Source organism: Chenopodium album, chromosome 11 (genome assembly GCF_948465745.1).
Source record: "Chenopodium album chromosome 11, dcCheAlbu1.1, whole genome shotgun sequence".
Taxonomy (NCBI): domain Eukaryota; kingdom Viridiplantae; phylum Streptophyta; class Magnoliopsida; order Caryophyllales; family Amaranthaceae; genus Chenopodium; species Chenopodium album.
The window spans coordinates 6,730,411-6,746,287 of NC_137844.1; the positions used below are offsets into that span (position 1 = coordinate 6,730,411).

General features: G+C 35.8%; 2 protein-coding genes across 2 annotated transcripts; one reads left to right on the plus strand and one right to left on the minus strand.

The window, feature by feature from the left end:
* The first annotated feature begins 4,643 nt into the window (after positions 1–4,643).
* Positions 4,644–8,534, plus strand: LOC145566168 (serine carboxypeptidase-like 20). Its single transcript, XM_081625682.1, has 14 exons — positions 4,644–4,792; positions 5,150–5,295; positions 5,654–5,736; positions 5,871–5,993; positions 6,247–6,349; positions 6,442–6,479; positions 6,596–6,697; positions 6,778–6,858; positions 6,946–7,191; positions 7,609–7,674; positions 7,775–7,896; positions 8,003–8,116; positions 8,212–8,257; positions 8,451–8,534. Exons 1-14 carry the CDS (start codon positions 4,644–4,646, stop codon positions 8,532–8,534), a joined length of 1,503 nt encoding a protein of 500 aa, XP_081481808.1.
* A 909-nt stretch (positions 8,535–9,443) lies between these two features.
* On the minus strand, positions 9,444–11,125 carry LOC145568409 (transcription factor MYB35-like). Its single transcript, XM_081627833.1, has 3 exons — positions 10,990–11,125; positions 10,704–10,839; positions 9,444–10,257 (listed from the first exon to the last, which is right to left on the minus strand). Exons 1-3 carry the CDS (start codon positions 11,123–11,125, stop codon positions 9,444–9,446), a joined length of 1,086 nt encoding a protein of 361 aa, XP_081483959.1.
* Between the last annotated feature and the right edge of the window lie 4,752 nt (positions 11,126–15,877).

Genomic DNA, 15,877 nt, shown 5'->3' on the forward strand with positions numbered 1-15,877 from the left:
CTCCGGTGGAAGGTCCCCCTCTGTCGACGTGGAACATCATTATTATCTCAACCAAAGTGTTATGTTACCGACACATGAGTTATCCTAGCAAATGATAAGAAGGTGACTTATGTTGTTGTGACAAATGTAAGATAGAAATATTAGCGGAAAAAACAATTTAAAACACATGTAGATTTATGTTTTTTAGTCTTATGACTTTTAGCTACCACAATTTTTTAAAATGGACGGTTGAGATTATTTGTTTTTTGATTTATTTTAATTAGTAATTATTTTTTATTATTTAATATATTTTTTTTATTTCTAGAATTTCGAAAATATTAAAGAATAATTTTTGGAAGATAAAAATATATTTAAAATAATTAAAATTACTAATTAAAAATGAATAAATAAAATAAATAATCTCAACTGTCCATTTTAAAAAATTGTGGTAGTCAAAAGTCATTAGAGTATAAGACTACCTTAGAATCATTGGTGTTTGAAAATTCTAATGCAAGTAGGTGAAATGACATTTTTTACATTAATCTTTAAGAAATATTGATTATAGGGTTTGTTGGGATGAATTATAGTTAGTACATAAGATTTTACACTCTCAAGTTGAATCACTCATAATAAAATACCGATTCAAAGCATATTATAACATAGGCTCTTCTTTTCACCCTGGTCTAATCTAAACTTCCTCTATGGCTCTATCAGTTTTTAAACATCGGTTACAGTTAACCTAAAACTGAGCATTAATATCTCTAATCAAGGGTGGAGCCAAGGGAGGTCTGCTTGCCCCATGCTCAAAGCTTGTATTTTTAGATAAAAACTACTACTCGTAAATGTTATGGTAATAGATATTGTAGGTACTTGAGTTGATTTTATAACTTTGTAAGGAAGACATTGACTCGTGGACTCGTGGTTGGCACTTGACGGGCCTAAAGTTCAATTCCCCTTACTTGAAGTATTTAAAATTCGTTTTTGGGCCATTTATTCCTCTCTCTTTCTTATTTATCTAAATGGCTTGATAATTATGACTCCGTCCATGAAATGAAAAAAAATAAAATAAAACAATAAGTTACAATAATTATAACATAGCCTAAATCTCATATGATTATATGGTAAAGATCAGAGTAATAGAGTATGTTTCTTTCAAAAAAAAAAAAAAAAAAAAAAAATCAAAGTATGTCTATAACTTTAAAGAACTACATAAAAATTATGTAAAGATTGAGTTGTACACTGAACTTATATGAATATATGGTACAAATTCTCTAATTCTCCTTAGCTTTAAAACGGAGTAGTTCACTTATAGCTTATTTAATATGCTACATGTATAAATTTTTATTGATTTCAATTGATTGTGCATTGTTATTAATAATGAAAATCGAGTTTCAAAAGGTGTAAAATGAGGTTCACGTAAGTTTACACCCCAGAGGATCACTCATTATATCTTAAAAAATAACTTCTTTTCTCTCTTAAAATTCTCCAAGAACACCCGGCCCTTAAGATTAATAAAGCTTTTTTTTTAAAGGTTAGAAATCCTTAGAATGGAGAAATACTTTAATAACTCCATTATATATACAAGATATAGGACATTATTTTCCACTTTTAGCAAAGTGACTAGCAAATTAAACGACTTTATAATTTCCACTGTTAGCAAAGGGACAACAAAGAGATTATCCTCCACTTTGAATATTAGTGAATGTGGTCATTTATTGAATAAAAAATAATCATAACAACAACTAATAATAATTTTCAGAAAAGATCAAGTTGCATTAGAATTGAAGCACTGATACATAAGCCTTTATTAAACTTGCGCATGTCGGTAATCAATACTATGCTCCTCATACAGTAGTACTCCCTCGGTCCCTCACGTAATAAAGAGGAAGAGACTTTTAATTTAAGGACGGAAGTAGTTCTTAATTATCCACTAATAAAGCTATAATGATTAACTTCGATAATTAGTGCACACTAATTCATCTTGTTTATCTAGATGGATCTTTCTTTAGATGCCTTTTCATCCGACAATGAGGCCTTGTCATCTTTTGGGAAAATCATGTTATTCCTTTTCAAATTCATGGTTTTTTATTTTTATTTTTATTTTTATTTTTATTTTTATTTTTATTTTTATTTTTTCATGTTGAACGTGGTTTTTTATGCTGTAGCTGTATACTTTGCACGTAAAGTGCTCGACGAAATGCCGCTGAGAAAAATGTGGTGAATTGGAATTGTATGATTTCTGGGTTTGGCAGGAATACATGATAATATTGATTTCTTGGTTTGTTTAATCAATTGTATGCCTGCTAAGAATGTTAAGTGAGTACATTGAATTAGGGTTATGTTTCAGAATTCAGATGTGATGTGTTGGATACGAATCAACCCTAAATTGAATCGAATGACTCATCACCTCGAATAATGACCTGTCCCAATCTGAACAACCCATTTGCCATTTTGAGTAATGCATTATAAACATCTTATACATGGGGTGTTATTTAATAATAGTCCTTACAATTATAAAATTTTGGTCCACTATCTATCTTAGTAGCATGCTTAACTCTGTTTATATATAAAACCCATTGAGTCACTTCAGATTTTATAATATCTGTGTTGATAACTTGGCTCCAATTTTGAGGGTGGCTCGACAATGAACGAGTCAGTGATGGAGTATATAAACCGATCTTTGGCTTCTATGACCAACAATTCTTAGTAAAGGCATTTGGAATAATGATCATATTTCATTGAGAACTTTGCATTTTAGGAATGCGAGTATGACAGATGGAAAATGTTGTACAGACCGCATTACCTATCAAAGTAGTGATAGGGAGCATGATAAAGTACCATAAGAGACTCATATCTTCGGGTCTGCAGGTGCTCATCTAGAGTTATGTCACCTAGCTGAGGTGATTAAGCACATAGCAGAACGTTAAATTTCTGCTAGATCGAAGTTCAATAAAAAGCTTAAACTGATGGTTGAGGTTCAGGAATATGTTTTATACTCTATCACGCCCCCTCACACGAGAGCCCGTTTGGGCTAGAATTGTGGATGCAGCATGGGCCTCCCTCATACCCACCGCTTAATATTCCACTTGAAAGTGGGGGGTGAATGAGATTCGAACCCGTGACCTTTGTGTCACGCTGGCTCTGATACCATGTTAGATTTCGGGAAGACTCCTTGGGTTGGAGTGTGTACCATTGAATAATATATATAGTGTTACAATACTAGTCCTAATCTAGTTAGGAAACCTAGTACGATAAGAATACAAACTATATCACAAATATATACAAATATATCCTACTCTGCGACAAATATTATAATAATCCTATAATATCTATCAGGTGAATTACCCTGATTAAATGATTTGATGCATTGACAAACCTTAGTCTCTCAGAAGTAATTTCTATGTATACTGATCAATGTTTTACCTTGAATTTTGTAGTGACGATCATGATATGGTGATTCCGTATACAGGCCGGTGAGTGATTGAGGGAAGCATAGGGAATATCACTAAATGAAATCATCGACCAACACAGGCCAGGTTGATGAGTAAAGATGGTAAAGCTTATTATCATTTTATATGGTGCATCCGATTATATTGACATTGATTTCAGACTTGCAGTTTCAGGTTTACATAATGTATGCCTAGAACTTCCAGCCTTTTTTTTTACTGATAAGGCCAACTCTGTTCTTATACTACCTTATTAAGAGTATGGTTTATCCTCATAGACTCTTTTACCTGGCATATGCACCAAACTTGATCAGTTGACAGACTTGCAGTACTCAGGTTTACATAAAGTTATGCCTAGAACTTCCAGCTTTATTTTTACTTATAAGGCCAACTCTAATCTTATACGACCTTAAGAGTATGGTTTATCCTCATAGACTCAACTAGATCAGTTGACACAATATCAAGCAAATGATTATGCACCGTCGTTGCACACAGATCATTCTGTAAGTCCTGTTATGCAATATGCAGGGTGCTGGGCATCTGGTGCCAGAAGAGAAACCGAGAGAAGGTTAGAGGTGTACATGTTTAGCTGATGTAATATCAGTATGTCACAAAAATGGACGAGTCTGAGGCCAATAGCTCAAAAGCATGAAACTGTATGTTTATTGCGTGACTAGCAATATCGAGTTATCAACTATCAAAATATATTACTATCAATTGCACCTTTACAATGTAAAACAACAAATTGATCATGCAGTTGATCCTGTTAATTAGGTTACGTGCAATTCAGTGTAAACTATAGAGGGAAAGATGGGAAAACAAAAACAGCTCATTTGATGGGGCTTGACAAGGTTTTATATATTTATTTATATAGGAAAATGATTTTAATAAAAGAAACTAATTTGTCTATAATCATAATTATTGAATTAAATCATGCAAGATGATATCAATAAAATTTCAGATTTTTGGAAATTGAAGATCTTATCAGATAATGTCATTGTCCATTATTTTATCTATGTATACTTGATGATTTTCAGGGTAGATACAGATTGCAGTTGAATATGCAGTGTTTATTTCATACAAGTTAAACCCACATTCCAATCATTTTGCCTACTGTTTTGTATGAAGATTATAAGTTCATGAAATAAGAGACACGATAATAGGGTCAATAGTTGTAATCGGCTAATTGCATCGTTTTATCAAGAAAATATATTCAGAATGTCTAGAAATTGTCATGTTGTTACACTAGCAACACTAATTATTCATGTCATACTTTGGTTTACTCTGATTAAAGCTGCACCTCAAAGTTCACTTGTTACACATTTGCCAGGTTTTAGTGGCAGCTTCCCTTCTAAGCACTACTCTGGGTAAGCGTTACATTATTTCTTTTTGTCTTTCTGATTTTGTTTAGTATGTATAATAAATAGATCAATTGTAGAGCTGATCAAATCAACCCGGCCTGCCAGCCAATTTTCGGCTTGATTAATTAAAGCTTAAAGGCCGATTTCGGGGTCTGAATCGATTATTTTTGGGGTGATCTATTATGCGGGCATGGACTATCTTCTTATAATGTGTAGCCTAGCCAAATACGTCCTATGATCAACTCTTACCCAACATGATTTTTTGACTTTGTATATTTTCATTATTGTTGAGTGAAAATGGATGTGGTTTTTTGTTTTTAGTTTGTGATTTATTATTGTTGTTACATGTTGGTGGTGTTCAAGGTATGTGCCAATTGATGAACATAACGCGAAACACATGTTCTACTATTTTGTGGAATCAGAAAGAAATCCTGCAAAAGATCATGTTGTTTTGTGGCTTAATGGTGGACCTGGATGTTCAAGCTTAGGAGGCTTAGTTTATGAGCATGGTAAATCTTTTTACCCCTACTTTTTCGATATAGTACTTTATTGTCCGAATGTTAAAAATCTTAACTTTATGGCACTGACGGATATACAATGTGCTATGAGGTGTCAGTTTACACCCCGTATTTCTAAAGAACAACAATAGTAACTTTTTTTCCAATTCACAATAGAAATAATTTATGACGGGAAATTTAACTGTAAGTTGTCGCTTGTCACCTACTTTTACTGTTTAATGATCAAATTTATGTGTCGTCAAACATGAAAGTCAAAAGGGTGCATGTATTAGGAAAAGAGGAAGTTTGATGTGAGTAACTTGATTTTATGTTGGAATTGTTATATAATTGCGGTTGAAAATGTACATAGGCCCATTCAATTTCGAAGCCTCCAGCCCAATTAGTTCGGAAGATTTTCCAAAGCTGCATCCTAATCCATATAGCTGGTCTAAGGTCTAATCCTACAACTTTTCTACAAACTTCAGACTAACTTTGAACAATATTGATGAGTTCATTATTAAATTACTACTCCATTATAATCTCATAATTTATACTGTTTATGCTAATTAACTAGTCTGTTTTAGCAGGTGTCCAACATTATCTACTTAGATTCACCAGTAGGTACTGGCTTTTCTTTCTCAAGGAACACAAGTGATTACATAACTGGGGACTTAAAGACTGCAAAAAATACACTCATTTTTCTGCTTAAGGTACTTATTTGCTTCTCAATGTATAATTAAAAAAATGTCACTGTCCTATATAGTAGTTACATTTTCAATGTGCAAACTTTAGTTAAACCTTAGGTAAGGATGTTATATGGAAATTTCGCCCCTTGTTAGTTGCCTAACTGTTAGGTATGCAGTAATTAGTGTAACTTTATGAACTTATATTGTAGTAGATGTTTAAGTTCTACAGAAACTAATTCCATGTTATTTTTATGAAATTTGATATGCTGCAATATAGTGGTTTAAGATGTTTCCAGAGCACCTTGACAACCCATTTTTCATTGCTGGAGAATCGTATGCTGGTATTTTTATACCAACTCTTGCACTTGAAATAATGAAAGGTATCTAATAGATTTCATAGAGTACATTGTATCCTTAGAAAGGAGAGGGTGATGTACTATTTATTTCCAATCTCATGATTGATTTTTTGTAGGATTTGACTTAGGCTCAAGGCCTATCATTAACTTAAAGGTATGCACCTTAATATTATCTTCCGGACATTCTATAATAGTATATGTAACTACGGAGTTAGATTTTGGAACGGATGGATTAACAGATTACAGTAACAATATTTCTTCTATACACAGGGCTATATGATAGGAAATGGAGTTACTGATAAATACTTTGATGGTAACGCTGCTGTTCCTTTTGCTCATGGAATGGGCTTGATCTCAGATGATCTATATCAGGTATCTTGACAGTTTTTCACAAAGCAGTAATCTAACTGCTTAAGCCCGGGTTTTGAGCTCAATTATCTCCATTCCTGCAGGAAATTGTCGGTGTATGTCATGGCAGCTATTTAACACCATCAAGCGAAACATGTCAAAGAAAACTCGACAAGTTTGATGATGTAATTGATTTAAGCTCTTTTTAAATGAAAGTTTCTGTTCTTTTACAGAAAGATTGCTGACTTTCTTTGCCTTCTGATTAACATTAGGTCACTGAGAATGTGAATCTTTATAACATCTTGGAACAATGCTATGATTTTTATTATGATGAAGGGTATCAATGCTATACCTGCATTGATGACGAAGATCTTGATAATGCTAATATGAAATCGTCAAGAAGCTTTGGCAAATTTGGACACAATGAGAGGCGTCTTCCTGTCCAGAGAACATTTACAGATCATAAAATTAGTTCAATTTGGTCACAAGTTATCAGCAACGTTACTACTTTATGTCATGTAAGTATAAGTTACTATAAATTTTTTACTAATTCCTTTGTTCTGGATCAAATTGTCATTACTCGTCGTCTATCAGTCATGCATTGATGAATGCATAAAGTGTTTATATTGATCCTTTAAATTTTAGATCAATGCTTCATTTACTTGTAATCTTTTACAGTTTGAAATTTTAGCTATAAACAGGCCAGAAGTTCCAAAAATCAGAAAATTTAGCTTCAAATTAATATGTAGTCAGTTCTTAAGATCAACATGACTAACTTTTGAGTATCCATAAACTGGAAACTGACAGTGAGATATACCGAACTGGTCCTTAAGTTTCGATCCATTACTGGTATCGCAGTCCCAAATTTACTGTCACAGTAGATTTCTCAACTCTGTTTATGTTAAGGACTCACTTCCACTTCATAACTTTATCAGAGTGATATGGCTCCCATCCTGTGGCTTAACAATAAGGTGGTCAGGAAAGCAATGCATGCTGCAGAGGTAGGATAAGCACCTTTGATCAGTTCTTGGTAAAAAGCCATGTAGAAAACATGCAAATCCATTGACAAGTTTGATTATTCCCTGGTAAATTTTGCATCAGGAAAGAGAGACTGGCAGATGGGATTCTTGTACAGACCGCCTCACATATCATCGTGATGTTGGCAGCATGATTATATACCATAAGAGGCTTATTTCTATGGGCCTGCGGGTGCTCATATACAGGTATGTTAGCATTTAGTAGTTACATATATCTAAGTCTATAGTTTAGCATTGTGCATGTCCATAAATTCTTTGTAAACTAATAGATGTTTTAAACTGAATTTTGTAGCGGAGACCATGATATGGTGGTGCCATATACTGGAAGTCAAGCATGGACAAGATCACTTGGTTACAAAATCATCGACGAGTGGAGACCATGGTTTACAAATGGACAAGTTGCTGGGTACATTCATTCTACTAAAATCTTAAGAATGGTAAAGCTAAATATCAGAGAATTATGGTGCATTTGATAATCATCCTATTGATTGCAACTTTCAGGTTTACACAAGGTTATGACAGGAACCTCACCTTTCTTACTATTAAGGTCAGCAGCCCATAAGAACCTTACTTGCTCTTCTGCTGTATAACCCATAATAGTTATTTATTAATTGTACTCGTATGAGTCATATCTTTTATCCTAATACGCATTTAACAGAAAGTTCTTCGAACATGACAATTATGTCCTCATAATTGGCTACTGATTACTGATCATCATTCTGCATTCTCTTTCAAAACAGGGTGCGGGGCATATGGTGCCAGAAGACAAGCCTAGAGAAGCATTGGAATTTTATAGCCAGTGGTTGGCAGGAAAGAAAATTTGAGAAAATTGGGCTTAGAAGAAACAAGGAAGTCCTAGACATTGGTAAAGTATTCTTTAAGCTTTGTTATCTATAATCACCTAACAAAGAATTAAGGTGAAAATATACTTTGTACATAATTTGCTCACCTAAATGGTGGTCAGAGAAGCCAAGGTCAATTGTTCAATACAATGGAACATTGTGTGATTGAAAAAATTGGTATGTAGATAATAGTTGAAACAAAATACAGGTTATTGAGTTCTACACTAATAACACAATATAAGTTACTCCAATATACAGCAGCAAGCAAGCTAATATCTCTTTTTTGACATTGGTAAAGTATTCTTTAAGCTTTGTTATCTATAATCACCTAACAAATCTTGAGGGAATTTGAACAGTAAGACATGCGATGCGTGCTTGAAATGGGTTTGAGATAAGAATTTAAAACACAATTAGCAAATAAGTAAAATTAAATGTATCTGAAACATAAAGAGACCTGCAGAAGCCTTTTAGAATGATCTGTTTCATGTTGTGTTCACATGGAGGAAGTACATCAATGTCCGATTCTGGAGATTAGGTCCCCTTGTCAATTATTTTGAGACTCAGCATATCTGACACTTGGAAACATACTCGTACTCCAAACTTCTAGCCATGTTTGAGTAATATAAATCAGTAAAGTGAGCAATGTTGATCATACATACAGAACAGAACTTAGCATTGGCAATTTGGCATATAATAAATGTGAACAAAATTAAAATTACACTTTTGCAATGTTTAACAAGTAAATGGTCAGAGTTGATGACCTTGATAATCAGATTTTAAGGCCTGTATAATAATCTCCAACTAAGACATCAATGAATCATAAAGGAAAAGATCATTCGTAATCATTATTTCCTGGATTCTTATTTAAGGAATAGATATTATAATCAAGAACTAGTATGATGGCTCTTCCATAAGCCCTGGGAAGCTCAAGAACATGTCATTTTCTTGATCCAGCATCGCCTCCAAAAATGATGAAGCATCCGAGGAAGCTATTAATGGTGAAGAACCAGCTTTGATTTCCTTACAATCAACCCCTCTATTGTCATTAATCAACAAAAACTCTGCCAAATTATTCTCTTCTTGCTCTTGTACCTGACTTTGAGCTGGTTTGAACGCCTCCTCTAGGAGAAAATCATGCCAACTAAAACTCTCAGGGGACTTGGCCATTTCCCCTGCATTATTATAGCCTGAAGAACAAGCTGATGTTGATGAATTCGACGATGATTTAGGTGAAGGTAAGCTTAAGAAATCATAGCTGCTGTTATAGGTTGGTACATTAGTATCGGAATTTGGTCCTTCAGTGACAAGGCTTATAGCTTGCAGTTGAGACAGAAGGTCTAGAGAGTGACTGTTACTGCTATTTGTAGCATAGTTGTTTTGCATAGGTAAGACATTATTATGAGATACTTGTGAATTTGAGAGGAAAGTGTAAGAAGGTGTAGTACAAGAATCTGGTTTCGGAAGGCTGGATGTGTTACTGCTAGCTTTCTTCAAATCCTTTCTGAAAGTTCCGATATACTTTGGGGTGTCAGAAGACCTAGAAACACCGCCAATGTTCCCATAATCAGCTAGGATTTGGGAGAATGGTTTATGAGTTATGGGATCAATCCCCATCTCAGTTAGCTTCTTCCTTAACTTGGTATTCCAATGGTTCTTTATGTCATTTTCTGTTCTTCCTGGTAGCTGATACGCTATTAAACCCCACCTAAATGCAACATACATTATATGAGACTTAAATCTTACAAAAGGGAGAAGGGTGAATGCACAATAGATGATTTCAAATTTTTAAATGCACATAACCAAGGGCTGATACACATACCGCGAATAAAAAATCACTCTCCAAGGAGATTTTTAGGTAGTCTGTGAGATATCTAAGGGCATTTCCTGACGTCCTTAAACTTTTTTGGAAGAATAAAGGGTGAGTCCACTCCTAGAGATGGGTCAATCATTTCTCGTGTTTAACCAAACAATGTAGCTATGTAAATCTTTTAACCAATCAAGAAATTGGAGATCGAGAACTAGTACTTATGCATCAAAGAAGTTTGGGAATTGATCACTTACCAAAAGCAGAAACTCTGAAGTACTGAGTAACAAGATAATACTAAAAGAGCTTTAAAATGCATTATTTTTTTAGGGGGAAGACGAAGTAACCTGCTACCAACAGCAGCATGAAGCTTGATGATAAGCTCCTCTTCCTGTTGAGTGAAACCCTCATCATGTAGATCAGACCTCGTATAATTATTATTATTCCACTTTAATCTACAATTCTTCCCACATCTTTTTGTCCCTAAAAAAGAGAATTTTGCATACAATCATTAACCAAAACTAATATAAATCAAACTTTTCATACACTAATAAATTTAAATTGTAACATGATCATGCATGTAACACAAATTACAAGCAACAATGTATGTGATAATAGCATAGCATCAACTACCTGTTTTTCTTGGAACAGAACTCCAATTTGTCGTCCCCTGCTTTGATACATACGCAAATGTAGTACTATCCTTAGCTTCACCCCAAGCTGCCTTCCTCGCATTTAGTTTATCACAACATGGAGGAGGTCTTACCATCTTAAGTAAATCTTCTTAGCATATAAATTATTATGTTAACTTATATTTGCAAATTAAAAGATCATAATAGATAAAATGTATGAAAATAGTGAAGGTATAAAGTTTATACTATATGTGATCAATCAATCAATCAATCAATCAATCAAAGCCTTAATCCCAAAAGTGGGGTCGGCTAACATGAACCAAATTTGATTATTCCGTGTAGTCATCAACATAAATCTTTCTCCTCCATCCCTTACGATCCAAAACTTCATCCTCACGTAAATCCATGCACTTCATATCCTTCCTCACTCCTTCCAACCAAGTCATCTTTGGTCTCCCTCTTCCTCGTTTAATCCCTCCATGGTCCCACTCTTCCACTCTTCGCACCGGTGCACCCTCGGGTCTCCGTCTTACATGTCCAAACCAACGCAGACGATTTTCCCTTAATTTATCTACAATGCCCGCCACACCTACTTTCTTGCGAATAACCTCATTTCTGATTCTATCTCTTAAAGTGTTTCCACACATCCACCTTAACATGCGCATTTCCGTAACCTCCATCTTTTTAATATGCTCTTTCTTAGAAGCCCAACATTCTGTACCATAGAGCAACACTGGTCTTATGGCAGTCCTGTAGAATTTTCCCTTCAACTTTAAGGGAATGCTGCGGTCGCATAACACTCCCGTGGCCGCTCTCCATTTAAGCCACCCTGACTTAATCCTGTGGGTCACGTCTTGATCAATGTCACCATTCTTCTGGATGATCGACCCTAGGTACTTAAAACATTCACTCATGGTCAAATCCTTTCCATCCAAACTCACCACTTCATTGCTTGTCCCCCTCTGAGTGCCAAAACGACATACCAAATATTCAGTCTTACTCCGACTTAGCTTAAACCCTCTAGATTCCAACCTTTGCCTCCATTGCTCCAACTTGACATTAACCCCATCCTTAGTCTCATCCACCAAAACGATATCATCTGCGAACAACATACACCATGGAACCTCATCTTGAATTGGTCTAGTTACTTCATCTAGAACCGTTGCAAAAAGAAAAGGGCTTAATGCAGACCCTTGATGCAATCCGATTGTAATAGGGAAATCTTTTGTCAACCCTCCGCATGTCCTCACATTTGTTGACACATCCCGATACATATCCTTAACTAGGTCTACATACCTTCGTGGGATACCTTTCTTCAACATTGCCCACCAAAGTATCTCTCTTGGCACCTTGTCATATGCCTTCTCTAAATCAATAAAGACCATATGAAGATCTTTCTTCTTTACCCTATAAAACTCCATCATTTGTCTTATCAAATGGATTGCCTCCATAGTAGATCTCCCAGGCATAAAACCAAATTGGTTATCTGAAATGCTTGTGCATGCCCTCAACCTTTGTTCAATCACCCTTTCCCACAACTTCATAGTATGGCTCATAAGCTTAATTCCTCGATAGTTAGAACAATCTTGAGCGTCTCCTTTGTTTTTATAAACCGGGACCAAGGTGCTCTTCCTCCAATCTTGTGGGATCCTTGTAGCCGTCCATATCTTGTTGAAAAGGTTTGTTAACCAATCAATACCAATCTTACCCAAACACCTCCACACCTCTATCGGTACCCCATCAGGGCCAACCGCCTTCTTAGGTTTCATCTTCCTCAGTGCAATCTCCACCTCTACTCTCCTAATCCTTCGCACATACTCCATGTTGATTTCTTCATCACTCATAGAGGTATCTCCTATCACAACTCCATTACTTCCATTAAATAATTCATCGAAGTACCCCTTCCACCTGTCCTTGATGCCCTCCTCTTGCACTAGGACCATTTGGTTCTTATCTTTGACACACTTCACCATGCCAATATCCTTCCTTGCCTCTTGTCTTCTCTTTGCCATCTTATAAATGATCCTTTCTCCCTCCTTGGAATCAAGCTTTTCATAAACCTCCTGATATGCCTTTTCTTTTGCTTGGCGAACAGCTGCCTTTGCCTTACTCTTAGCCTCCTTATACGCTGCAAAGGTTTCATCACTCCTACATTTTCCTAAGGCTTGATAGCATTCCCTTTTTTGCTTAATTACTGCTTTCACCTCTTCATTCCACCACGAAGTATCTCTCTGTACCGAAGTTCTTCCCCTTACTTCCCCTAAGACCTCTTTGGCCACTCTTAGGAAACAGTTCTTCATTCGTAACCAAGTCATGTCCGGATCCACCTCTCCATCCCAATCCGCTTCTTCAATTACCTTTTCTGTAAAAACCTTAGCTTTTGCATCCCTTAGGGTCCACCATCTTATCCTTGGTTCTTCTTGTCTAACTTTTTTCTTCGCCTTCTCTTTCAGACGAATAGTCATTACCAATAGCCGGTGTTGGGTGACCACACTCTCCCCTGGGATAACCTTACAGTTTATGCAACTTTGTCTATCTATGCTCCTTGTGAGCAGGAAGTCTATTTGAGTTGCATTTGCTCCATTCCGAAAAGTTATCAAGTGTGAATCCCTCTTCTTAAACCAAGTATTAGCCAAAATTAAATCATATGATTGGGCAAAATCCATAATAGCTTCACCACCGGCGTCCCTCTGCCCATACCCAAAGCCTCCATGGACACTCTCATAGCCATCTCGGCTCGCCCCAACGTGCCCATTTAGATCCCCTCCAATATATAACTTCTCTGAGTGGTGGACACCCTGCACCACCTCGTCTAGGTCCTCCCAAAATTGTCGTTTCTCTTCTGCATCTAAACCCACTTGGGGAGCATAAGCACTGATAACATTCACAATCTCTTTGCCACATAGCAACTTCAGCCTTATCAACCTATCGTTCTTCCGATAGACCTCGATCACCTCTTTTGCCAACCTCTCATCGAGAACCACACCAACTCCGTTCCTAGCTCCACCATTCCTTGTTCTGTGGCTCGTTTCTTGCCCAACATACCATACCTTATACCCCAAAACCAAGCCTCGAGCTCCTTCTCCTGTCCATCTTGTCTCTTGGAGGCACATGATGTTCACGCGTCGTCTTTTCATTACTTCTACCAATTCTGCTGATTTTCCCGTAAGAGACCCCACATTCCAAGAACCAATCCGCAAACTAAATTCTTTTCTCCCACGCTCCCTCCTGATCCCAACTCCAAGCCCTTGATTATTTGACACCACAATTGGGCAATATGGCGCGTCGCTTCTGGGCGACGACCTAGCAACCCTTACATACTTATCACTGCACCCGGGTCTGGGAAGTGCAGCGCGTCGCTCAGTAGGGAACGCCCCAATGGCACGCCCTTGCTCATTTGACACCACACTCGGGCAATGTGGCGCGTCGCTTCTGGGCGACGACCTAGCAACCCTTGCATACTTATCACTACACCCGGGTCTAGGAAGTGCAGCGCGTCGCTGAGTAGGGAACGCCCCCACGAAAATATCTGTTTGGCTCATGTCATGGGATGTGACGAAGTTTTATACTGGCTGTCACTGGCCTACCGTAACCCTCCTCCTTTATCCAGGCTTGGGACTGGCAGCGGGAAACCCACTGGCGGAGTTAGGAATGAGTGTAAGAGGAACATAAAATGAAAAAAGCATGAGACTTTTACGATGCATCTCGTCTAAACTAAAGTTTCATGATATATGCATTGTAATGAAGATGATCAAGTAAAATGGATGAAATAAATGTTTATAATTTCTTTCATTTTCTCTTTCTAAAATTTGAATTGCATGGCTCTGAGGAAATACAGGTTCAATTTGGGTGACTAATTTGGTTAGAGTTGTAGAAGTATACTAATTTAAAATATGTATTTATTTAATTAGATTTGTTGGTTATTGTGAAAGAGAATGACTTTGTTTTGGATTCTAAACAATTATAAACTTATGGAACATTATAATGAAATTTTTAGAAATTTGCTTTAATTCATTAATAAAAACGAGTCCGGGATGAACACTTTATTGATCCTTCCACCCTACTTGAACACTTTCTCTGATCTCTTCTTGCATAACTGTGAATCTATCATAAATTGAACAATTATTTTTGAAAATGAGGGAGTAATACTTACAAGCAAGTATTCTGTATTAGGAGATGCAATTATTTAATTTTATCCAAAATTGTTCTAAGATCTTCATGAAAAACTTTATTTTATCACATATTCATCTCAATTAATGCAAGAGTATTTTTTAGTTTTTTAAATAAAGTTATCACTCGTATATGGTCAAATTAAGCCAGTTATTATGTTGAAATACTCCATACAAAAATTTATATTAAAATCTTATGATATACATTTAACAACTAATAATATTAGCCCTACCAGTCAAACAATATACTTTGAAATTTTAAAATTACATAGTAAATCTCACTCTTAAATATCAAAATTTGAGGTCAAACTACAATCTTGACTTTTTTTTTTTTTTTTTTTTTTTGTGATTTTCATCGTTTGATGAGTATGGTATGATATGAACTTACTTATTTAGGACAATGATTTTATTGATTTGTAATTAAATAACCAATCCCTGAAAATTTCCATGAAAATGAGTTGGTCATTATAACTACTAACTACATGCATGTATAGATTGTATACTGTATACATGGGCAGCAGTCTGAACCCATATGCATGGGAAAATATGGCGTGGTGTATAATTAAATTAAATATGTTGGCAACTTTGAAAAATTAATAAGTCCCTTAAAAGCCAAATCATGGTATACGTATACCACATTATTTGGCCAATATAATGCCACATTACAATTACAAAAGTGAGTGAATATTTTAACTTTTGTTTTGCGTCTTTGCCTGCCTA